Below are 25,170 nucleotides of genomic sequence, written 5' to 3'. Positions count from 1 at the left end.
AAAGCAGCAAGTCTACCACTGCACCACTGTGCCACCCGACATAAACTACATTTTTCACTCTCCACAGTTGCTGCCTTATCTGCTGGATATTTCAAGCATTCCCATTTATTTCAGATTTCCAGCGTTTTGTATTTCAAGTCCAACAATTTCTTTTCTCCCTCCTCTGTTCTCAATCATCTTCGTCTATTTATATCTCCTGCAGATATAGCAGTTGCCATTATCAATCCTTCTTCACTTTCTCTCTGTTGGCAGCACTGCCACTTGTGAGATTCAAGTCTATCCTATCATTGTAATTTCCTTTGTTCTCGCCATTCCTCAACTTTCTATGGAACTAAAAGCATGCTTGATCTTAAACAACTCTTTTTATAATAAAAAGTAATTGATATGAGGCATTTGCCTCTCTCTACAGATCCTATCTGACCTAAGGAGTTTTTCCAGCATTTTTGGTTTTTATTTCAGATTTCCAACATCTGCAGTTGCTTACATTTCCTTCTTACAAAGGTATATTTACTGCAGTGGGAAACATTTATGTTGATTAAGATACTGAAAAATGTCAGGCACACAGTAAGTATACTCTGTAAAAAAAGAAATAAATAACCATCTCATTGAACTCTGAGAATAATACAGGCAGTGATCAATCTACAAGCTCGATTCTGCGATAAGTCCAATGATAAGCCATTTCTTAAATTACTGGGCAATTGGCCAAATTATATGGAAATGTGTACATGTTATTGGATTCCAGTCTAAAATATTACTGTGACATTTTATCGCACAAGTCTTTCAACAAATTATTTTATTTATTTGAGGAACTAAATTTAAAATGGAAATACTGTAAATTTAAGTATTGATGATCAGGTATTTAATATTTTTTAAATTTGATTGTTTCAAAAATTCTTGATTATGGGCAGACAAGAAGTCATTTGTGATTCCACCACAAGTTTTCTGAAGGCCTAATTCATCTTTTACAGTACTGCTTAACACTTTGGTCTCTTTGTTACACACATGGAAGCTTTGGCAATTATATTGACTGGCAGAACCAAATGCAGAGATGAGCGGATTGCGTAACTGAATTCACCAGTACTGATCAATGATGAATTCCTCTATCACAAATGCCCAGAAATTAATTTGCTTTGAGCTGTGTTTTTGAATGCAATGTGATTGAAATCTAATGGTTTTATTTATGAATCACAGAATTATGCTTATTTTCCATCATCCAAAAAATTCAACATGGTATTTCTGTACAGTCTGACATACGGGAAATTGGATACTCCTACAATAACATCATTCATCATGCAACATTTGGCTGAAGCAAGGGCAACTAAAATTGGTTCACTTTCCTCTACCTTGGGAATTCTGTGGAACGGTCATGGACCAGGATCACATAATGTTCCATGCCCCAATTAATGGCCAGATATCAACTTTATTCTTACTTTCGCAGTGCAGCACTGCAGTTTGGAGACCTCCAGGGCATAAGGAAAGAATGACTGCCAGGGACATAGGAATTAATGTTTTGCAAATTTGGATGAATTGCAAGGTGCTAGTTTTCCAGTTGTTATTTATTTGCTGGGGTGCTTCTGTGGCATTCCCACAGGATGTTCTGTATGAGCTGGAGAAACCAAGTTGGCTTTGAGGGTTGTGCAGAACTGTATAGATACTCAATCGGTGAAAATGAAGAAGGGTGCATGTTCATGGACCGCAACCAACAGAAGAATTAAGCGATTTGTACACCCATCCCCAGTTCTCAAAGGAGTAATATATCCTGAAACTCAGATTTTCTTCATCATTGATGACAAAGATCCTGCTGCTGGCAGATCTCCAGCTACACACCACACCTAGACAGCTCTCTGGTAGAGGTTAAAGTTACCATCAATTAGAATCATTTCAGATAGCTGCTACTCATTTTAAGTACTGGAATAATGCTGAGGTCACTGATGCCATTAACACAACGGCAAGGGACTTTTCATTGAAGAGAGTCCAGCAGGCAGATTGGGAGGGGTGTTTCCTATGGGGGTGAAGGAGTCATCGGTTATAATCAAGTCGGGCTTTGGATTGAATGACGACCTGGACCACTTCATGAATTAACAAGAGGTGCCACTATAGAAGATTCAACGCATCTGGAACCCTGAGGAAAGGATTATCCTAGTCAGTGTAATGTTTCCAGGGATCTTGCTTGAAGATTATATAAACAGGCAGTCATCCCTGCCTGCCATTTTTCCGGCATCATGCCACGCTGAAATCTTGAGGACAAGGGCCCATTCACTTCTTCCTTAGCTCTTGACTGAAGTCCCTGCTGAGGCTAATGCAGGGCCTAGACCCACACTTGATGGGCTGAATAGCCTAATTTTTCTCGAACTTATGAACTTATGCAGCAGGTTGCCTTTATATGGATTGATACAAGACCTCCAGTAACCTGAGGAAAAGTTCCAAAAACGTCCTCAAGATTTATATATTTCTTAGACTTTGCTAAGAAAAACGCATACCCTGACAGTGAAACATTTGCTTCTCATGTTATATGCACAGGTTATTTGTTTAACTATATTGTTTAACTATAAAAATACATTTCATCCTTAATGTCTGTGACCATGGGTGAATTTAGGCCCTAAAATTATCAATGAATTAGCATATTTGGCAGTGCATAAGAATATAATCAATTTCTTGTTTCTCTTTCCATCAAAAATATTCTTTGAACTTTATCAGAGGCGTAACTTGCTCCAGTTTTATTATTGAAAGTTGAAAATGAATTTACCACTCAAAATATGTTTTTATATGCAAGTTCAATACTGAATTGAAAAGAAACTGAATTTAAAATCAATGAAACTGACATTAAAGAAACACCACTAAACTATTTGTAGTTTCCTTGGTGACATTGGTCTGTATTTCACAAATTTTCACCCAAAAGGCCTTTGCTAAGTAAGTTCGGCTTTTACTAAAATCAGAATCATGGTAATTTTTACAGATACGAATGTAATCTTAAATAGACTGTTTAACACACCGCAGTTGGAAAAGAACACGAGCACATACTTCTGGATTACAGTTCCAGCAATAAAGCTGCAGCATTGCACATTGCACATTCCTTTCATTATTGCCAAATGCTCCCAAACATTTGTTTAGAAATGCACACTGCTTCCCATCGATGTCTCCAAATCTTTCATTTCTGAAGGTCAATCACAGCCACCAAACATCAATCAAAACATTGCCCCTTTTATCATACATGTCAACACTGACTTATAGGTCACCTACTCTTGCATGATAACAAAAGCTTCCCATTTTTTAATGAGTTACGTTCTTTTTGTTTTAACAAGCTTATTGCTTTTTGTCCAAATCCAATTGTTTGTTCAAAATTCACTTGCTCAGCGAAGTGGTAAATTAAACATTCTTAGCACTTTAGATCAAAGATGCAGAGGAGACATTACTGCTTTCTTGTATTTCAGTCAGATGAGGCATTTAAGATAATACAAAGATCAAATCTGTTATCATTTACAAGGATCATGTATGTTTTCTGATGGACAGTACAATCGAAGAAATAGATGTAATTCATCACAATTTTGGGTCCTGTTTTCTTATTTTCCCAACAAAAATGGTTCTGATATGATTATTTCAATATTTTAATATCTGGTGATCAAAAATGGCAGTCCCAAGTCATTTTAATCCTATTGAATTTATAAGGTCAGATGCCATAACAGCAGTAAAGCGGAAATCATGATACACCTTAAATGCTGCCTTCGTATATTACCAGCACCAACATTGAAATTTAATTTGCATTACTGAGGCGATTGATTTTACGCAATAGTGAAATAAACGAAACACAGACAGAAGAGCCAAGAAAGATTTTAGCTGATCCCCTCTCACCTGGCACTACTCTTGGTGTCAATCATCCTTGATCAATCTGTTCCTGAATGGTCCCAACTCCCCATTTTAGGCATCGCTGTTGATTCTAACCAGCAATGCACATTCAATGTAATCAGTTTATCAAATCAACGATAAACCCAAATAAAACAAAACTGCAGATGCAGTGCATCTCAAATAGCTCACGTTTTTACTCACCATCTACCATGTTATTGCCCATTCACTGAGTTTGTTTGTTTACGTCCCTTGAAGACTCCTCATCGCCCGGTGTGGCCGCGGGACGTTTCGGTGCCCGGGGCGGCTCGGCCGCGGGGCCTTCCATCCCCTTGCGGGGGCTGTGCGTGTCGTTTGCCTCGGTAGGGGTCGAGCTGCCTGTCCGTGGGTGCGGGGGGGAAGAGAGGGGAAGTTTTGTTGCCTCCATCACAGTGAGGGGGTGTTTGGAGTCACTGTGATGGATGTTTGTGTTGGGGTCGGGTGTCCTGTGTTCTTTTCTTTTTGCTGTATTTTGTGTGACTGCTGAAATTTCGCTCGGTGTTGTGCCGAGTGACAATAAAGTGTTGTTATGTTATGTTATGTTATGTTATCATACAACTCCTCAACAGTGCATCTTCATCACTATTAACATCCCTCTTCAATCTGAAACATTAACTCTTTCCACAGACAGTGTAGGTCCTACTTATCCTGCTGAATAATTTCAGCATTTTTGTTTTTTATATTATTATAAAAATATGGAAAATAAATATTTTTAACCCATATTTGACATGTCTATTTATACTAAGACCAGTCTTCTTGTCATCTGTTATTGATTATTAAAGTTTGTAAAATGATATGAAGAAACCAGATTGAGTGTGGGGTTTTGAGATTGTGAACTTGATCAATGATAAAGGGAGAGTATCATATCATATCATATCATATATATACAGCCGGAAACAGGCCTTTTCGGCCCTCCAAGTCCGTGCCGCCCAGTGATCCCCGTACATTAACACTATCCTACACCCACTAGGGACAATTTTTACATTTTACCCAGCCAATTAACCTACATACCTCTACGTCTTTGGACTTCAGGTGTTGTGTTGGGAGAGTGACAGTTTCTTCCCAGGTGTAATCAGGCAACTGAACAATCCTACCAATAACTAGAGAGCAGTCCTGAGCTACAATTTGCCTCATTGGAGACCCTCGGACTATCTTTGATCAGACCTTATAGGACAATAACTTGCACTAAACGTTATTCACGTTATTTCCCTTTATCATGTATCTATACATTGTGGATGGCTCGATTGGAATCATGTATTGTCTTTCCACTGACTGGTGGCGCCATACGATGGCAGCCTCGCCAATGGTCTGTCTCGTCCTTTTATTCTTTTGTTGTTTTAGTCTGTTGTTAAATGCATGTTTAAGTGTATGTTTTAGTGCACTGCGGCCTAACATCGAGGCGCTAGCGGCCTCTTGCTGGGGATCGACTTAGGAAATAACGGGAGCCTCAGGGATCGACTTCTGGAGCCTCAACAACGGGAGCCTGCGGACGTCAACATCGTGGAGCTTGCGATCCCTTTGTCAGGGATCAACTTCGGGAGCAACAGCGGGAGCCTGCGGACTTAACATCATGGAGCTTGTGGTCCCTTGGCTAGGGACCGACTTCGGGAACTCCAAGCCGCAGGAGCTTCGACCGCCCCGATCGCAGGAGCTTCGATCGCTGGCTGCAGGAGCTTCGATCGCCCCGACTGCAGATGGTTAGACTGCCTTGGCCGCGGGAGAAAAGAGGGGGAAGAAGATAATACGTTATTGCCTCCCATCACAATGCGCTGTGATGGATGTTAATGTTAATTTTTTTGCGTCTTGTTGCTTTTTTGGTATGACTGTATGGCAAATGAAATTCCTTGTATGTTTTTACTTACTTGGCTAATAAATTAAAATTACAATACAATACAATACAACATCAGCTTTTCACTGTACCTGGGTGCACGTGAGAATAAACTAAACTCAAAAAAATGAGGTTGTATGGGAAATAGTCACAGGAGCAAGTCCATGAGTGGAGGCCTGACATAGGGTTACAAGTACAATGTGACTTCCATCTGTCCACCATGATAAATCAGCGATGATTATATCTTCTGACACTGCAGACCTGTAGATAGACACAAAGTGCTCGAGTAACTCAGCGGTTCAGGCAGTATCTTTGGAGAAAAAAGATAGGTGACCTATCCATTTTCTCCAGAGATGCTGCCTGACCTGCTGAATTACTCCAGCACTTTGTGTCTATCTTTGGTATTAACCAGCATCTGCGGTTCCGTCCTGTTACATTTTGACTGCACATCTTTCAGAAGTATGATATGATATTGGCTTTAAATGGAAGTCCAGGAAGTGTTTTGTTTCCGTTCACTCTGCAGAGCAGTTTTGCCAAGTGTAATCAAGTTTTCAAATGCCAGTTTTTAGCTTCTTTCTCTCTTTGCAGATCTCCTGAAAAAATTATCAGGCTGACAGCAAATCGGCATGTTAATAACAAAAGACAAATGCTAACGTTTTTGTCCGTTTATTAACCAATTAATTGATACCTCCACTTGCAAATATACCCCTGTGCCCATTTAATTAGCCATCCGTTAATTAACCCCACTAAGTTTTGCGTATTTTCACATCTGCTTTTGTCCAATCTTTCACATCCTATATCGACAAGTTGGCTGAGGGAATCAAATTTAACATTTTCAAGTTTGCTGATGATACAAACTCAGTGGGGCTGTCATTAATAATGAGGATGTCAAGAGGCTTACAGGGGATATCGATAAGCTAGGTAAGTGGGCCACAATGTGGCTGATGGAAACTGTGAAACTTTGAAATGCTCAGGAAAATGTGAAATTCTCATGGAAAAGAGAAATAGTTAGTATTTGTGAAAGATGAAAGACTTGAACTGTAGATATTTAAAGGGACCAGCGTGTCCTTATACTTAAATAACTGAAAGCTAATGTGTAGGTGAGGATTTGAGCACAAGAGTAAAGATCTCCTGCTACACAAATATAGGGCCTTGATGTGAGCACATCTGCTTTATAGTGTGTCGTTTTGATCTCCTGAAGTTAAAAAAAGTGTACTTGTAAGAGATAAAGTGCAACTCAGATTTACCAGGCTGTTTCCTGGACAGCGAATCTGTCACATATGAAGAGGCTGCGTAGGTCAGGCCTTTGGTCTCTAGAATTTAAAAGAATATGAGGAGACATCTTGAAATATGCACAATAAAAAATCATAAAGAAAGTTATTTTCTAAATGGGGAGGAGCTGCATGGTAATACAACGCAGAGGGACCTGGGGGTACTAGTACAGGAATCACAAAAAGTTAGTATGCAGGTGCAGCAAGTGATTAGGAAGACCAATGGAATCTTAGCCTTTATTGCCAGGGGGATAGAGTATAAAAGTAGGGAGGTGTTGCTGCAGCTGTATACAGTATTGGTAAGACTGCATTTGGAATACTGTGTGCAGTTTTGGTGTCCATATTTAAGAAAGGATGTACTTGCTCTGGAGGCAGTGCAGAGAAGGTTTACACGGTTAATTCCAGGGATGAGGGGTTGACATATGAGGAAAGGTTAAGTAGGTTGGGACTTTTCTCATTGGAGTTCAGAAGAATGAGAGGCGATCTTATTGAAACGTATAAGATTGTGAGGGGCATTGATCGGGTGGATGCGCTAAAGATGTTTCCGATGATCGGGGAGACCAGAACTAGGGGGCATTGTCTTAGAATAAGAGGGGGCTCTTTTAAAACTGAGATGTGGAGAAATTTCTTCACTCAGAGGGTGGTTAGTCTGTGTAATTCACTGCCTCAGGGAACTGTGGAAGCAGGAACGTTAAATAAATTAAAAACGGAAATAGATTGTTTTTTAATAGACAAGGGAATTAGGGGTTACGGGAAGCGGGCAGGGAAGTGGACATGAGCTATTGTTAGTATAGTAAGACCTGAGTAATCTCCTGGACAAGTTTCGATCGCCTAGCTTGGGGTCGGAGAGGAATTTCCCGGATTCTTTTCCCAAATTGGCCTGGGTTTTTATCCGGTTTTTCGCCTCTCCCAGGTGATCACACGGTTCTTTTGGGTGGGAAGAAGGGCGATAGTGGGAAGGGGGTTGGGGTGGGATCAGCCATGATCGTATTGAATGGCGGAGCGGGCTCGAGGGGCCGGTTGGCCTACTCCTGCTGTAAGATTTGAGAAGTTTTCCCTCATTCTGCAATCAACACCAAACCAAAGAGCTGCAGTTTGGACATTTTAAACGGGAGACTGGGGCTGATAGCGGAGAAAGGCTGCGGTCAGTTTACCAAGGGATGTCACAATCCGTGGGTCCTAAGATGGCCGCGGGACCTCGTGACCAGCCACAAAAGCAAAAACCTTACAGCCCAGTCTCTAGGTTTCTGCAAAGCCACGGCCAGAACAATGGATGGATATTGGCCATGCAGAAACCTGCGAAACCAGGTCGAAGTCCAGACACTGGGGCGCTGACATCAGCATACTCACAATGCCCCAAGCCGACCTACACAGTTAATCCCGTTAAGGGGGCACAATAGCCCATAGAAAACTACCTGGTAGGTGATGGGAAACCAGTTAAACCCATCATCTCTCAACGAAATCATATCATATCATATCATATATATACAGCCGGAAACAGGCCTTTTCGGCCCTCCAAGTCCGTGCCGCCCAGTGATCCCCGTACATTAACACTATCCTACACCCACTAGGGACAATTTTTTACATTTTACCCAGCCAATTAACCTACATACCTGTACGTCTTTGGAGTGTGGGAGGAAACCGAAGATCTCGGAGTAAACCCACGCAGGTCACGGGGAGAACGTACAAACTCCTTACAGTGCAGCACCCGTAGTCAGGATCGAACCTGAGTCTCCGGCGCTGCATTCGCTGTAAAGCAGCAACTCTACCGCTGCGCTACCGTGCCGTACCAATTAACATACCGTCTGGCCATCCCCGGTACCCCCGGACATAACGCAGGACAAAGGGAAAACTCAATACATATCTTTTAAACAAAGAGATCCCGAGATCTGGCGGGAGATAGGACGGGCCAGAATTAGTATAACTGGCCACGACTTTTGGGTTTTAAAAACTGCAAGGAACGCAAGCCAGGAGGAAGACGAAAAAGACAGGCAAGAAAGACACGCTCGCAGCAGGGACAGCAACGCTCGCAACGACTGGCCAGGAACGCAAGAAACGGAAGGAAGAAACTCACGGGACAAGCACGACCCTCACGGAAAGCAGCGGAGAAGCAGCACGAACAGCCAGTAACCCCAGTAATAGCCCCATGGTGAGCATGTACCCCGATCCTGCACATCCTGGACATAGTTTTAGTGTAGAGGGGAGGGTGGTTTGAATAAACGTGGATGTGCAAATGAATATGTGTTGGTCAATTTTGCGATGTGTCGTACGTTCCCCATCTTACAGTCAAGAATATGTCTAATAGAACTGTGTATAAGTATAAGTGCTCAATAAAAGCCTTTTCCATTTAAACCCTGGTCTTCAAATCTGGTCTGGTTGAGTTTTTCTGCTCCTGCATCTAAGTCCAGTGTCTAGAACTGTCTAGAACCGTAGGGGGTGAGTGGGTCGAACCACTCACGGGGAACCAGTGTGCGCGGCCTGGTCAAGGGATCAGAGCAAGGCACGGGGACCTTAGGTCGGGCGAAAGCTCGGCGCAGAAAACCCCTTACAATGCTCCTATTTTCTTGTGTTTTCTTGTGGTCTTGTGAGATCAATAGATTTCTGGTTAATAGAGCTATCAAGGGATGGGAGGATAAGGACAAAAAAATTATGCAGATGTTGAAGATCAACCATGTTGAATGGTTGACCAGGTTCAAGGGGCTGAATGGCCGGTTCCCTAACCTATTTCTGATGGTTTCTTATATTCTGACTTACATTACCACTAGGTACCCCCACCGGTCAAATAGCACATCTGCCCTCCTATTGATGGCTTGTAGCCATGCTCTGAAAGGCATGTTAGGTAGTTTTTCTTTTCTATTACCAGCTCCTTTTGCTCCCTAAACCTTTCATTGTCCCTTACAATGTTCCTTAAGCCTATCTCATTGCTTCTGCCTTTCAATTACATTAAGACAAGGGAGGCCTAGCTCAACTAAAAGCATGCTAGGGCACAACATTGTGGCTCTCTATTGATTATAAACAATGCAGTGCTCAGCTTGCACCAGGCTTTTCAGCTGTATGTTTTAATGAAGTCACAATAGCCAGGATCAGTTAGAGCTAGTTTTTACTGCTTAAATCTAACCTCACTTAAAATGAAGATGATTTGCAACTGAAGTAAAGTGAGGGGCAAAGCTAAATTTGATCTGTGAAATATCTGCAGCGGGAAAGAACAGATTCTGCACGTACTTCAAGAAGCCTGCTCACGTGATCAAGATAATTCAAGTACCATATCCTTCCAACTAGCCTCAAACATCTTTCAATACATGACTCATCAATCAATAATTTCTATCAATCAGGACTCATGACTAACAATCAATAAGTTGCACCAAACCCTCATACACACAGGATTGCCTGACATAAATCAAACCTGAATACATTGCCAGCTTTTCAACACATTATCCAAACACAATGTATGCCTTTAACTGGAACACTATTTACTCTTGCCAAAAACAAGATGAGATTTAAGCAGCAATAGAAAGCCATAAGTTGCAAAGGCCATACATGCCCACATGTCTTCATTCCCAGAGAGGCTCTTCCTCTTCCTCAAATCTCTTCTGATTTATAGGTGTAATGATGTAAGCATATGTTAATCCCGATGGTGGGACTGTCATATGAGGAAAGATTGGAAAGGCTGGGCTTGTATTCACTGGAGTTTAAAAGGATGAGAGGGGATCCTACAGAGAAGTATAAAATTATGAAAGGACTGGACAAGCTAGATGCAGGAAAAATGTTCCCAATATTGGGGGAGTCCAGAAGCAAGGGCCACAGTCTAAGAATAAAGGGGAGGCCATTTAAAACTGAAGTGAGAAAAAACTTTTGCACCCCGAGAGTTGTGAATTTGTGGAATTCTCTGCCACAGGAGGCAGTGAAGGCCAATTCGCTAGATGAATTTAAAAGAGAGTTAGATAGAGCTCTAGGGGCTAGTGGAATCAAGGGATATGGGGAGAAGGCAGGCACAGATTACTGATTGTGGATGATCAGCCATGATCACAATGAATGGCGGTGCTGGTTCGAAGGGCCAAATGGCCTCCTCCTGCACCTATTTTTTATGTTTCTATGTCTCTTTCCTTTACAACTCCCTATAACGAAGCTTTTCCTTTACGGACTTTCTCATACAACCTGGGTGGGCAAAAGAAGAGCAGCAAGTTCATAATGAGGCTGAGATCAGTGAAATAATAATGTGCTGGAGGCAGATACAATAGTGGTGCTTAAGAGACATATATAGGCACGTGGATTTGCAAGGAATGGGGGATATGGATCATGTGCAGGCAAATAAAAGTTTGTCTTAGTATCATGTTCAGCACTGACATTATGGGCCGAAGGGCTTGTTTCTGTGCTTTGTTCATGTTCTATGTTACATCATCTCTTCATGTCATTCTTACAGCAACAGTTCAGGCATGAGGTGTGAATGACTTCCAGCCAATGCAGGGCCAAGGACATAAGTGACAAATCACTGGGAGTGAGTGAGGGAGAGAACATTGCAGATAAGCACCTCAATGACACAGGTCAGAGAAAGAGGTTGATGAGCTTGTTTGGTGTCCCTCAAAACTTGCATTCCCACTTGTCAAGGAGAAGGAGCACTTGTTTGGGCAGAACTTGGAGCCCATCCTTTCTAGCATGGGAGCGATGGCCACTCCATTCATGCATTAGTGTACCCAAATGCAATAACCCAGGTAAAGGTTATTGTACCTTACAGTACAAGGTTACTAATACAACACCCAGGTAAAGAGCCGTCTTCCCATAACCTGCACCACACTGCCATGGTCTTTGCTGCTACCACTCAAGCAGAGATGGATAAGTCCAGACACTGACCTTCTACACCCAGAGACATTCTGTTTTGTCCACCTTCACTGAGAAGTAGTACAAATCAATACATAGCAACCGAAGCAACATTGCAAAGGTAAGAACATGGAATGTTGAAAGCAGATATTGAAGGAATTGGCATGGAGGGGTAATGGATTTTTACACAGAATATGGCATTGATACTTTTGATCAACAGTGTTTAGTTTTGGTGCAATTATGTTTACATTTGTGACCAAGCTGAACTTACAATGATTGGTGAAAGAGGGGTTATTGGGGAATGGGGAATTGGAGTGGTTGATACTATTATTGCACATCCTTCTCAGAAGGGGGCATTCACGTTGATTCCTCCACTTCCTCCTCTTTCTGCTTCTGCTCGGTCTTCCTGGGCAGTTGATGTCTAAGGATGTCTCTTCACAACAGCGAGGATGTCCACTACAATGTGGATCATTGTAAGTATTGACACCTGGTTTGTTGAGCACTGCAAAGTTTCTCCAGAGCAAGGCAGCATGAGGGTTGTTTCAACGTACTAACAGGCTGCTCTCTCACAACTCACATGGCCAGGTGACTTTCAATATATTCATGCTACTCGAGTTTATTTACGTTATTCATCAGTCATCAGCCCTGCCATCAGTGAATATCCCTTGTCACTCAGTATCCACCTTTGGCTTGTCACAATGGCTCATGTGCAGGCAGCATCGTGAATCGAGCGAACAATGGGATCAAGCTTGCAGATAGGATAGCAGACAATTATTTACATGATTTACTGCCCCTAGTTATACACCAGTCAGACATTAAGGGGATAGGAAAATAGAAAAGCTGGAGTAACTCAGCGGGTCAGGTGACATTTCTCCAGAGATGCTGTCTGACCCGCTGAGTTACTCCAGCTTTTTGTGTCTATCTTTGATTTAAACCAGCATCTGCAGTTCCTTCCTGCACATTAAGGGAATAGGATTCCTTTTATTTCCAGTTCAGCGCAGAGTTGACATGCAGTGGCCTCAAATTGATGTGCATCCATTTAATTGCACTCTGCAATCACAGTGAATCATGTACCCTCTTTGCTGATGATCTCTACCAAGGTTGAATGAAATTTAGTTGACTCTCTTAAAATGGAGAGCCTCAGTTACCTTTATCCAGTGGATGGGAAGCTTGTGAGATCTAGCCTGATCTTTGCTGTTGCCTGTTTGGAAGAAACCATCGACAAATTGACCTTTGCTGTTCAGTGACTGTAGCAGATGGACGATTTCAGTGTCCCTATAGAAGCACAAATGTCTCAAGTCACGACATACTGAAGCCTCTGGATTGATACTAGACACAACAACAATGTTTAAGAGGCATTTTGACAGACATGCATAGGCAGTGAAAGGACGGATACAGACCATGCAATGATAGTTGTGCAGTTTAAATTGGCATCACAGTCAGCACAGATATCATGGGCTGAAGGGCCTGTTCCTGTGCTGTGCTGTTCTATGTTTGATGATATGGATTTCCTGCTGAAAGACTATCCCTGTTTCTCACACCTCTTCTTCCTGCAGCTTTCCCTGCTCTGTGTTGTCTCTCCTCATTCTGCCAGTCATTCTGGAACCTAAGGGGAAGGTGGTCTTGCTGGTTTCACTGTTTGTATCCCTTCATTATCACCTCTTTCACAGCCAACAATGGACCATTGTGGGCTCCACCTTTCTTGAGTCATTGGTGCCGGCTGTGATTTGTTCTGTACCTTTTCATACCTCTAGTTTCCCTTTCCCCTGACTCTCAGTCTGAAGAAGGGTCTCAACCGAAAACATCACCTATTCCTTTTCTCCAAAGATGCTCCTTGACCCGCTGAGTTACTCCAGCATTTTGTGTCGATCTTCAGGAAGGCATCCTTGTCTGGGACAGAAACCTTGTATTCATCTTAAGTCCTTTGGTCTCTGCCACACTACACGCTGAGACTTTTGGAAAGTTATTGAGCTTTAAAAAGCAGAAAACATGTGTAGTATCTTAGCCATAATAAACAGAGAGCAACTAATCTGAAATTAATTAATTATCCTTTTTAAATAGTACTGGTGAACGAAGGTAAGAGTTCTCCATGCTACTGAATGTTTGCTCAGATTTGTAAGATTGAGTTTAACAGGAGCCTTGAGTTCCAGATCAGCATGGCACACTGATTGATATCTCTTTTTTGTCATTCTGCACATGTCTAGTGGATATCAAATGTGCATGTCTCCTCCGAGGCAGCACGGTGGTGCGGTGGTAGACTTGCTGCCTCACAGCGCCAGAGCCATGGGTTCGATTCTGACTGCTGTCTGTACGAAGTTTGTACGTTCTCCCTCTGACCGCGTAGGCTTTCCCTGGGTGCTCCTGTTTCCTCCCACACTGGAAAGGCATACAGGTTTGTTGGTTAATTAGCTTTGGTAAAGGTTATAAATTGTCCCTAGTATGTAGGATTGTGTACGGGGATCGCTGGTTGGTGCAGATTCAGTGGGCCGAAGGGCCTGTTTCCGTGCTGTATCTCTAAACTAAACTAAAGGGTGCTGGGTGTGGACTATCCCAACGTTTAAGAAACAGTTTGACAGGTACATGGATAGGACAGGTTTGGAGGGATATGGACCAAACATAGGCTGGACAGACTAATTAAGCTGGGATATGTTAGTTGGTGTGGGAAAGTTGGGCCAAAGGGCATGTTTCCACGCTGTAGCACTTTATGTTTCTAAACTAAACTAAATATGGCAATCCAGTGTGACTCATGCCTCAAATATGTGCAAGCAATCAATTTGGCATCTATCTTATCCAAAAAGTATGTATAATGGTGCAAATGCAAAATCCAAGATATTTATGAGATCATCTGGGAATGTTGTAAACAGTTTTGATCTCTTATCGGTGTTTCAGTTATAGTTCAATTGATTGTTTCCTGGCACAAAGGGATTGTTTGACGAGGAGAGATTGAGTAGACTTCACTTGTTTATAAAATTAATGCATAATTTCATTGAAAATGGCTTGGGTTTTGTAGTGGTTATTGGTGTTTTAAAAGTGAAGTTATTGGTGTTTACTGCCACTGCAAGAATTGGAACATAGACACAAGATTAAGATAAAAGTTGTAATACCATAAATGTATTTAAAAGATATTAAATATAATTTAAAGTCCATTATATATTGAAATAGTTATCTGTGAGTATTACAATCAACATGCATGAAATCAGTTTTTTAGGGTCAGAGAACTTGGCACGCAGTAATCATGCCAAGCATTATAAACTCACGTGGACCATACAACAATGCACAACCTTTTCAAGGTATTATATGGCAAGATTAGTTTGTAAATATATATTTTTTGAGTCAATTTAACTGATTTTCATTAATTTTATTGGAGCAAGAGTACAAAACACAATCAGGAAGATTGACTCATGAGCAGCAATTTTCAAATCTCTATTAAATTCTGCAGGCACAGAAATTCCAAAGGTGCTGTCATGTGCATTGTGTAATATGGCTGAAAGACAATATTTCACAAAGGTGCACAGATTGAATGAAAGATATGGTCTTCAGAACACCTGGAGAATCAGAACATCATCTTGCCATCTTCCAAGTTCTGCACCAGAGCTTTAAATATACATAGGGCACTGTGGCTCCATTTGTGCCCCGTAAATACCCATGGCAACCATTAGAATCATAAAGTCATTCATGCAGCATCGAAACAGGCCCTTGACCCAAATGCCCATGCCGACCAAGATGCCCATCTACTCTAGTCCCACCTGCCCATGTTTGGTCCACATCACTCTCAACCTTTCCTACCCATAACCAAATGCCTTTTAACAGTTGTTAGTATATAATAGCATATTATAGTATATTATAGTACCTGTCTCAACTACCTCCTCTGGGAGCTTGTACCATGCACCCATTCTCTGTGACCCTATTACATCTTTCTTTTTTCACCTTAAACCTATGTCCCCGGTTGTAGATTCCCCTATTCTGAGAAAAAAAGCCTCTGTGCATTTACCCTATCTTTTCCCCACTAATTTTACACACACAAGATGAAACTGTTCTCTGAACAGTCCAGACATTCAAAGCCCTATCTGAGCATTTCAAATCATTTCCTTAAGTGGCATCACTGCATCGGATGTGGTGCCCAATGTGTATAGATTGCGTATGCCATCTTCCTAGTGCTCACCTTTCCAAAACAAAGTACAATAATGTAGTTATTCTAACAAGGCTGCTGAGAAAATGTTTTTCAATGTTCAACCATGTTTCAGGAGTGAGAATTGATCACAATTTGCTTTTCAGTTTTCTACTAATACTTAGTACTCTTATGTGTTGTAACATTTAGATATACTGGATTTATTTTAAATGTTCTTTGATGGATATCATGCATGGTCTGTAGAAAGCATTTGACTGAGAGCAATAACCTGCTGCTGACTAGTGATATTGAAGCTATTTTTTGATATTGGGGGAGTCCAGAACAAGGGGCCACAGTTTAAGAATAAGGGGTAGGCCATTTAGAACGGAGATGAGGAAAAACTTTTTCAGTCAGAGAGTTGTGAATCTGTGGAATTCTCTGCCTCAGAAAGCAGTGGAGGCCAATTCTCTGAATGCATTCAAGAGAAAGCTAGATAGAGCTCTTAAGGATAACGGAGTCAGGGGGTATGGGGAGAAGGCAGGAACGGGGTACTGATTGAGAATGATCAGCCATGATCACATTGAATGACGGTGCTGGCTCGAAGGGCCGAATGGCCTACTCCTGCACCTATTGTCTATTGTCTATTGTCTATATTACAGATTTACCTGTAGTTACACTTGTGCATGTTAAATGATACTCAATACCATGCGAATGACAGCCCTCTGAAAACAATAGTACACTTATACCTGTTACTGTTTTTTACTGAGCGATGGATTTTTATAGGAAGATTATTTGTCAATGATATCATAACGCCCCAGTGAATGGCATATCAGATGACTTACAGAATCTCCTGAAATGCTTAGAACATATTGTGAGTATAGAATCCGAAGGCAGTTACGATCTCCCTTTAACACAAGCACATTAGCTGATTGCCCCTGCAGATAGTTTCACTTAGAGCAACTCAATCACAGCAACTCTTAAGAGCTTGAAGCCAACCAAGAGTCAATAGATTTTATTTGTTGTACACATTGGGAAGTAAATGGAATAATGACATTCGTATTTGTTGCAGCTTTACAGGGATATCGAGGCAACGACAACAATAGATATATAATAAATTATTCTAGGGAATCAATTATTCTAGGGAAACTAGATCACGACAAGCAAAAATGAAAGTATATAGAACAACTATAGTAGTGTAAAGTTGGTAGTAATTTGGTGCCGAAGTAAGGGTATTGTTAAGGCTTTGCAGGATGATTGAAGCACCTGATGGCTGATAGGATAGAAGCTGTTCTTGAACCTGGAGGTAACCATTCCATGCTCCTGTACCTTCTTTCTGATGGTAGCTGTGAGTAGAGAGCATGGGGCTCAAGTTGTCGACCTCCCCGTGGTGAGCCCTGTCAACTGACCTCAGTCAGGCGAACGACAACAAACAGAGACAGCGGAAGCAGAATCATAACTTCGGCTGCCTCAAACGCAAGAAGAAGAAGTAGAGAGCATGGTCAAGGTAATGTGGAGCTTTGAGGATATTAGCTGCCTTCCTGAGGCAGCACTTCCCATTGAACCCTTTGTTGGTGGGGAAGTCAGGTCCCGTGATGGACCGGCAATGTCCACCACTTTCTGCAGCCTTCTTTGTTCTTGAGCATACCAATTTCTGAACCAGGTCGCAATGTAACCAGTCAGTGTGCTCTGCACTGTACACCTGTAGATGTTCAATAAGATATTCCATGACATACTGAATCTCCTCAAACGTCTGAGGAACTATGGATGTCGGTGAGCTTTCTTTGTGATCGGGTCAATGTGCTAGGTCCAAGGCAGTTCATCAGAGATTTATAGGTGCAAGAACTTGAAGCCATTGACTCTCTCCACTGCCGTCCTGCCAATGAAGACAGGTGCATGGTTCCCTGGCTTTCACTTCCTGAAATGAACAATCAGCTCCTTGACCTTGCTAATATTGAGCACAATATTGTTGTTCTGGCATGACTAAACCAGTTTATCGATCTCCCTCCTGCACTCAGTAATGTTTGGGTCATTACTTCTATCATGCTCCCTGGGGTGGTGCAGAATTTATGTCAAACTAATCGGCTAGAACACAAGCCACCCCATGCCAGTGAAACATAGAGTTTTCTAAAATATAATTCCACTGTTGTTACCAAGTATTATTTCAGCCATGCAGCTAATTTTAGATCAGAATAAAAGCTGATTCCTGTTTTGCTGTTGTCAGTGAAGAATGCAAGCTTTTACAGTGTAATATAATTAATAATTCCTCAGCATGTAAATATTTATTTACATTTTGATTAGCATTATACTGTATTAGAAAATAACAGAATATCTTTAAGGTAACATTAATATTATCATCAGACTTTGCTGTTAAGTGTACATGATTTCCCTCTTTTAACTCACTACGTGATTACAGTGGATAAAATGTTTTATAATATTACCGAGAACAAATTTCTCTTGGTGCTTACATGCTATTAAAGATTTCAAAGGTTTTAGCAGGCCTAATTAAACTCATTAACGTCTAACACAAAATTAGGTAAATAGTGCGAGATTAGGTCGTTTAGGTCCTATTTCAAGAGACCTGGCTGTTGGAAATGAAAGATAATTTGTATAAATGCAAAATGCTTGTTGTTAACTAGCTGAACAAACAAATGATTACCTTACTAGGTCTATGACTCTTTCCCTCGGGGCAATGCTGACGCACTCATCATTTATGGCTAGAATCTGATCGCCTGGGACGAGTCTGCCTTCCGATGGGCCGCCTAACAGAGAAATACAGACATTTACTCCAAAGTGAAATTGGGTTGGGTCTCAGATAAGATTAATTAAATAAGTAAAAAGCTTCTTACTAACAAAAGAAAAGCACATCATTCTTTTGATGACAATGCAATCCTGCAGGGACTGTTGCCATGAAATATCTTGGTATAGTTGAATGATGTAGGTAAATTCTAATAGGTATATTAAGGTAATGATAAATGGGGTTACTTCTTAGCACTGGCCAAAGTCTCTAATCATAGGCTCATTGTTCCATACTATACTGGTCAAGGCTTCATTTTAGCCTCCTTCAATCCCCCAACTACCTGAAACCAGAGCCCATGCTTGTAGACGTGTTCACAGCTTAATTCACAACACTTCACTTTCTCCCATGATCATGGCCATGTGTACAACCTTCTTTTCCAACCTCCTCCATTAAAGCATAGTTTACTACTTCCTCCCCACATTTCCCATTAAAAGGTCAATTTTCAGCATTCCTCTCAACCTCTCCACTCCCCCTAATCATGACAACCGCTCCAATAATTGGCTCCAAGTGTACCACTGTTCACAGGATATACCTCCAAATTTCCCACCCCTACTGTAATAAAGAGACATGCTAATCTCTGCACATCATAGGCAGCCCATTAGCAATGTGATAAAGGACAGATTATCAGTCTGAAGAAGGGTCTTGGCCCAAAACATCACCGATTCCTTCTCTCCAGAGATGCTGCCTGTCCGGCTGAGTTACTCAGCATTTTGTGTCTATCATCAGTTTAGTATTAGATCACAAATAAATATTAGCCGTGGCACTTGGAGGATTCTGCAGAGATCTTAGATTTTAAACTGCGATTTGTTAAAACAAGCTTTGTAAAATCAGCAAGGGTTCTTGAACTTAGATGATTTTTATTTCCGATGTGAAGATTTCATAATTTCTGTAAGGGTGCTGATCTGTAAAGCTAATTTTATGGCTGGGTAACAAATTGATACTCTACCTGAGTGACTTTAATCAATTGCCAAATAAAACAGCACAACATTTTTGCACCAGAACAAAGATATGTATCAAACCTTTAAAAGTTCAAAGTTGATAGGAAGAGGAAAAATGGTGCAACTTGTGTCAGGGAATAAATGCTGGTTGAGTATACAATGTCCAAGTGGTTTAGAAATGTTGCCCAAACTGCTGATTCCTTTAGAACCCTGTAATACAATGCTTTCCTGCAATAATGCTGCTTGTAATTAATGTATCCAAATATCTTTAAGACTTTGCCTACTTGAAGCAGCATTCTAATATTGTAATAATATTGATTGATTCTAATATTGTAATAATATTGATTGATTTCTTTCTTGAAGCTTTTTCTTTTCCTCTGCACTATTATATCCCTCACTTTTGCATTTTCTAAAAAACACTGGATGAAATACTGTATGTTCCCCCTTGTCATCATCTATATGGGTTTAAACAGTTTAAATAGACTACTTGACCACCGTAAGTGATACATTGTTACCCGACCCCGTCTTTACCCAATGCACATATACTTTCCAACAGGAATTACTATTATAGAGTCATAGAGTCATACAACATGGAAACAATCCCTTCAGCCCAACTTGCCCAGGCCGACCAATATGCCCCATCTACACGTCCCACCTTCCTGCGTTTGGTCCATATCCCTCTAAACCTATCCTATTCATGTACATGTGTAAATGTTTCTTAAACGTTGCAATAGTACCTGCCTCAACTACCTCCTCCAGCAGCTTGTTCCTTACATCCCCCACCCTCTGTGTAAAAAAGTTACCCCTTGGGTTCCTATTAAATCTTTCCCCCTTCACCTTAATCCTCTGGTTCTTGATTCCCCTACTCTGGACAAAAGACTCTGCATTTACCTGTTCTATTCCTCTCATAGTTCGGGAACAGGATCTCCGCCTAAGCTTTCCACTACTTTACACAAGACACTGAAATTAATTATAACTTCTCAACCATTGCCACAATTGAGATCATTAAACTGGCTGCGGGCAAGGGATTGAATTCATGACCTTTTAGATCTGAATAATTCATAACCACCTTAGGCAACAGACATAGCAACAAAATATTAGGGAACCAAAACTTATTATCTTTCAATTGTAAAATAAATATTTTATTTCTGTTACAATTTAGAAATGTGACATGAGGCTTGTTGAAACACAACCATGGATCTGCCAAATAATTAGACAGATTTGTTTAATTTGTTTAATGTACATCTATTTATAGCAGATATTCAGGAGTAATTCCAAGGAAAGAAATTATTTGAGAGGCAATATCATTCATTACAAGACCAATTTTCCCCTGCATCTTGTCAGACTGCAACTTTAATATCTCATTCAGCTATGACTTGAGTTTCCCAGAATGGAAGGGTAGTGGTGCCGCTGGCAACAGCCACTCTTCCTGCTAAAGATGGATGTTACCTTGTTGGATATGACTGAAAACCAACAAAATGACACAAGTATAACCAAACATAGCTTAGCCAAAACTACAGGAAATGTCAACAGTCTGCAAGAGTAGAGTAGGGAAGAAAGCGTGCGATGTGAAGGATGGGTCATGATAAACATCAGTCACTTTTCTAATAGCTCTTCACCGGTGAGAATCAAGATATGATTTCTGCGAGGCCTCTCATGATTTCTCTTTGTAATTAACCTGCTCTCATGACCTTGCTTCTGGCACAGAATCTTCCCCACTGTTAATGTACTTGCTGTTTTCTGCCAGCATCTTTTCATTGCTTATTGTACGTTAAGTGCCTGAATTTTTCACGTTCTTTTGCTTTATATTGGTGCACAAGATAGAGTTGATGATTGGAGAAATCTGACAGGCAGGCCTGGCGTTATGGAGGGCATTAATTTCACTGATGATTAGTGGGAAAACTAGGGAATTAGTGGTTACAGAGAAGCAGGGGTGTGTATAGACGAAACATGTTGGTGCTGTTTGTATCAAGATTCACTACATTTCCCTGCAAGTAACTAGATAGGATGCCATTTCAGAGCTGGGAACATCATAAGTACAACTATACCAAGTCTTACAAATGAAATTAATTAAAAAGTATATAATGTCCACCCTTGATTTTCCCTTGAACTATTGACTGCCTTGCCTGAAATAACCTATTCAGCCTTAACTTCAGTATCACAATACCCTGCAGTTATCCAGTACCATGGCCATGTTGCCTTTATAACCATATAACCATATAACCATATAACAACTACAGCACGGAAACAGGCCCGTTCGGTCCTACCAGTCCATGCCGACCACTCTCCCTGACCTAGTCTCATCTACCTGCACTCAGACCATAACCCTCTAATCCCCTCTTATCCATATACCTATCCAATTTACTCTTAAATAATAAAATCGAGCCTGCCTCCACCACTTCCACCGGAAGCCCATTCCATACAGCCACCACCCTCTGAGTAAAGAAGTTACCCCTCATGTTACCCCTAAACTTTTGTCCCTCAATTCTGAAGCTATGTCCCCTTGTTGGAATCTTCCCCACTCTCAAAGGGAAAAGCCTACCCACTTCAACTCTGTCCGTCCCTCTCAAAATTTTAAAAACCTCTATCAAGTCCCCCCTCAACCTTCTACGCTCCAAAGAATAAAGACCCAACCTGCTCAACCTCTCTCTGTAGCTTAAGTGCTGAAACCCAGGCAACATTCTAGTAAATCTCCTCTGTACCCTCTCCATTTTGTCGACATCCTTAATTTGGCGACCAGAACTGCACACCATACTCCAGATTCGGCCTTACCAATGCCCTGTACAATTTTAACATTACATCCCAACTTCTATACTCGATGCTCTGATTTATAAAGGCAAGCATACCAAACGCCTTCTTCACCACCCTATCCACATGAGATTCCACCTTCAGGGAACAATGCACAGTTATTCCCAGATCCCTCTGTTCCACTGCATTCCTTAATTCCCTACCATTTACCCTGTACGTCCTATTTTGATTTGTCCTACCAAAATGCAGCACCTCACACTTATCAGCATTAAACTCCATCTGCCATCTTTCAGCCCACCCTTCCAAAAGGCCCAAGTCTCTCTGTAGACTTTGAAACTCTACTTCATTATTAACTACACCACCTATCTTAGTATCATCTGCATATTTACTAATCCAATTTGCCACACCATCATCCAGATCATTAATGTAAATGACAAACAACAGTGGACCCAACACAGATCCTTGGGGTACTCCACTAGACACTGGCCTCCAACCTGACATACCCTCTGGTATCTCCCATTCAGCCATTGTTGAATCCATCTTGCAACCTCACTATTAATACCCAACGATTTAACCTTCTTAATCAACCTTCCATGTGGAACCTTGTCAAATGCCTTACTGAAGTCCATATAGACAACATCCACAGCCTTACCCTTATCAATTTCCCTGGTAACCTCTTCAAAAAATTCAAGAAGATTAGTCAAACATGACCTTCCAGGCACAAATCCATGTTGACTGTTTCTAATCAGGCCTTGTTTATCCAAATAATTATATATATTGTCCCTAAGTATCTTTTCCATTAATTTTCCCACCACAGACGTCAAACTAACAGGTCTATAATTGCTAGGTTTACTTTTAGAACCTTTTTTTAAACAAAGGCACAACATGCGCAATGCGCCAATCTTCCGGCACCATCCCCATTTCTAATGACGTTTGAAATATTTCCGTCATAGCCCCTGCTATTTCTACACTAACTTCCCTCAATGTCCTAGGGAATATCCTATCAGGACCTGGAGACTTATCCACTTTTATATTTTTCAAAAGTGTCCGTACCTCCTCTTCTTTAATCCTCATAATTTCCATCACTACTCTACTTGTTTCGCTTACCTCACATAATTCAATATCCTTCTCCTCGGTGAATACCGAAGAAAATAAATTGTTTAATATCTCCCCCATTTCTTCCAGCTCAGCACATAGCTGTCCACTCTGACTCTCTAATGGACCAATTTTATCCCTCGCTATCCTTTTGCTATTGACATATCTGTAGAACCCCTTGGGGTTTACTTTTACATTACTTGCCAAAGCAGCCTCATATCTTTTTTTTGCTTTTCTAATTTCCTTCTTAAGATTCCTTTTACATTCTTTATATTCCTCAAGAACCTCATTTACTCCCTGCCGCTTATATTTATTGTATATCTCCCTCTTTTTCCGAACCAAGTGTCCAATTTCCCTGGAAAACCACGGCTCTTTCAAATTATTATTCTTTCCTTTCCACCGAACAGGGACATAAAGACTCTGTACTCTCAAAATTTCACCTTTAAATATCCTCCATTTCTCTATTATATCCTTTTCATAAAACAAAAAGTTCCATTTCACTCCTTTTAAATCCTTTCTCATCTCCTCAAAATTAGCCTTTCTCCAATCCAAAATCTCAACCTTTGGTCCAGATTTGACCTTCTCCATAATTATATTGAAACTAATGGCATTGTGATCACTAGACCCAAAGTGCTCCTCAACACATACCTCCGTCACCTGACTCGTCTCATTTCCTAACAGGAGGTCCAACACTGCCCCTTCTCTGGTAGGTACCTCTACGTATTGCTGCAAAAAACTATCCTGCACACATTTTACAAACTCCAAACCATCCAGCCCTTTAACAGAATGTGATTCCCAGTCTATATACGGAAAATTGAAATCACCCACAATCACTACTCTGTGCTTACTACTAATATCTGCTATCTCCTTACATATTTGCTCTTCCAATTCTCGTTCCCTATTTGGCGGTCTATAATACACCCCTATAAGTGTTGCTAAACCTTTCTCATTTCTGAGTTCCACCCAAACAGCCTCCCTAATCGAGCCTTCTAGTCTGTCCTGCCAAAGCACTGCTGTGATATCCTCCCTGACAAGCAATGCAACACCCCCACCTCTTGCCCCTCCGATTCTATCACATCTGAAACAATGAAATCCTGGAATATTTATTTGCCAATCGCAACCCTCCTGCAACCATGTTTCACTGATCGCCACAACATCATACTTCCAGATGTCAATCCAGGCTCTAAGCTCATCCACCTTTCTTACAATGCTCCTAGCATTAAAATATACACATTTAAGGGACCCATCATTTCTTATTCTCAGTTTATTTCTTTTCACTTCTTTCTCTCCTACATATTGGGTCTGAGTGTTTCCCTTTTCTGCCTCCTGCCTCACACACTGCCTATTAGCTATCTGTGTTTGAGTCCCTCCCCCCAACCGTACTAGTTTAAAGTCTCCGCAATTACCTTAGCAAATCTCCCCGCCAGGATATTGGTTCCTCTCAGGTTCAGATGCAACCCGTCCTTTTTGTACAGGTCATACTTCCCCCAGAAGAGGTCCCAATGATCCAGAAACTTGAATCCCTGCTCCCTGCACCAGTTCCTCAGCCACGTATTTATCCTCCACCTAACTCCATTCCTATTCTCACTATCGCGTGGCACAGGCAGTAAGCCTGAGATTATTGCTTTGGAAGTCCTTTTTTTTAACTCTCTTCCTAGCCCCCTAAATTCTCCTTTCAGGACCTCTTCCCT

General features: G+C 41.2%; 1 protein-coding gene across 1 annotated transcript in view; it reads right to left on the bottom strand.

Moving 5' to 3' along the window:
• The window catches only part of frmpd3 (FERM and PDZ domain containing 3), a 104,483-nt gene that overhangs the window by 60,521 nt on the left and 18,792 nt on the right, over nucleotides 1-25,170 (bottom strand). Inside the window, exon 3 of the mRNA XM_078411994.1 lies at nucleotides 18,558-18,660. Within this exon, the coding sequence (XP_078268120.1) occupies nucleotides 18,558-18,660 (103 nt within the window). The remainder of the gene's footprint in view (nucleotides 1-18,557; nucleotides 18,661-25,170) is intronic.

Source organism: Rhinoraja longicauda, chromosome 15 (assembly GCF_053455715.1).
Source record: "Rhinoraja longicauda isolate Sanriku21f chromosome 15, sRhiLon1.1, whole genome shotgun sequence".
NCBI lineage: Eukaryota > Metazoa > Chordata > Chondrichthyes > Rajiformes > Arhynchobatidae > Rhinoraja > Rhinoraja longicauda.
Note: the sequence above shows the minus strand (reverse complement) of the source record. Positions and strands in the feature narration are given on the sequence as shown.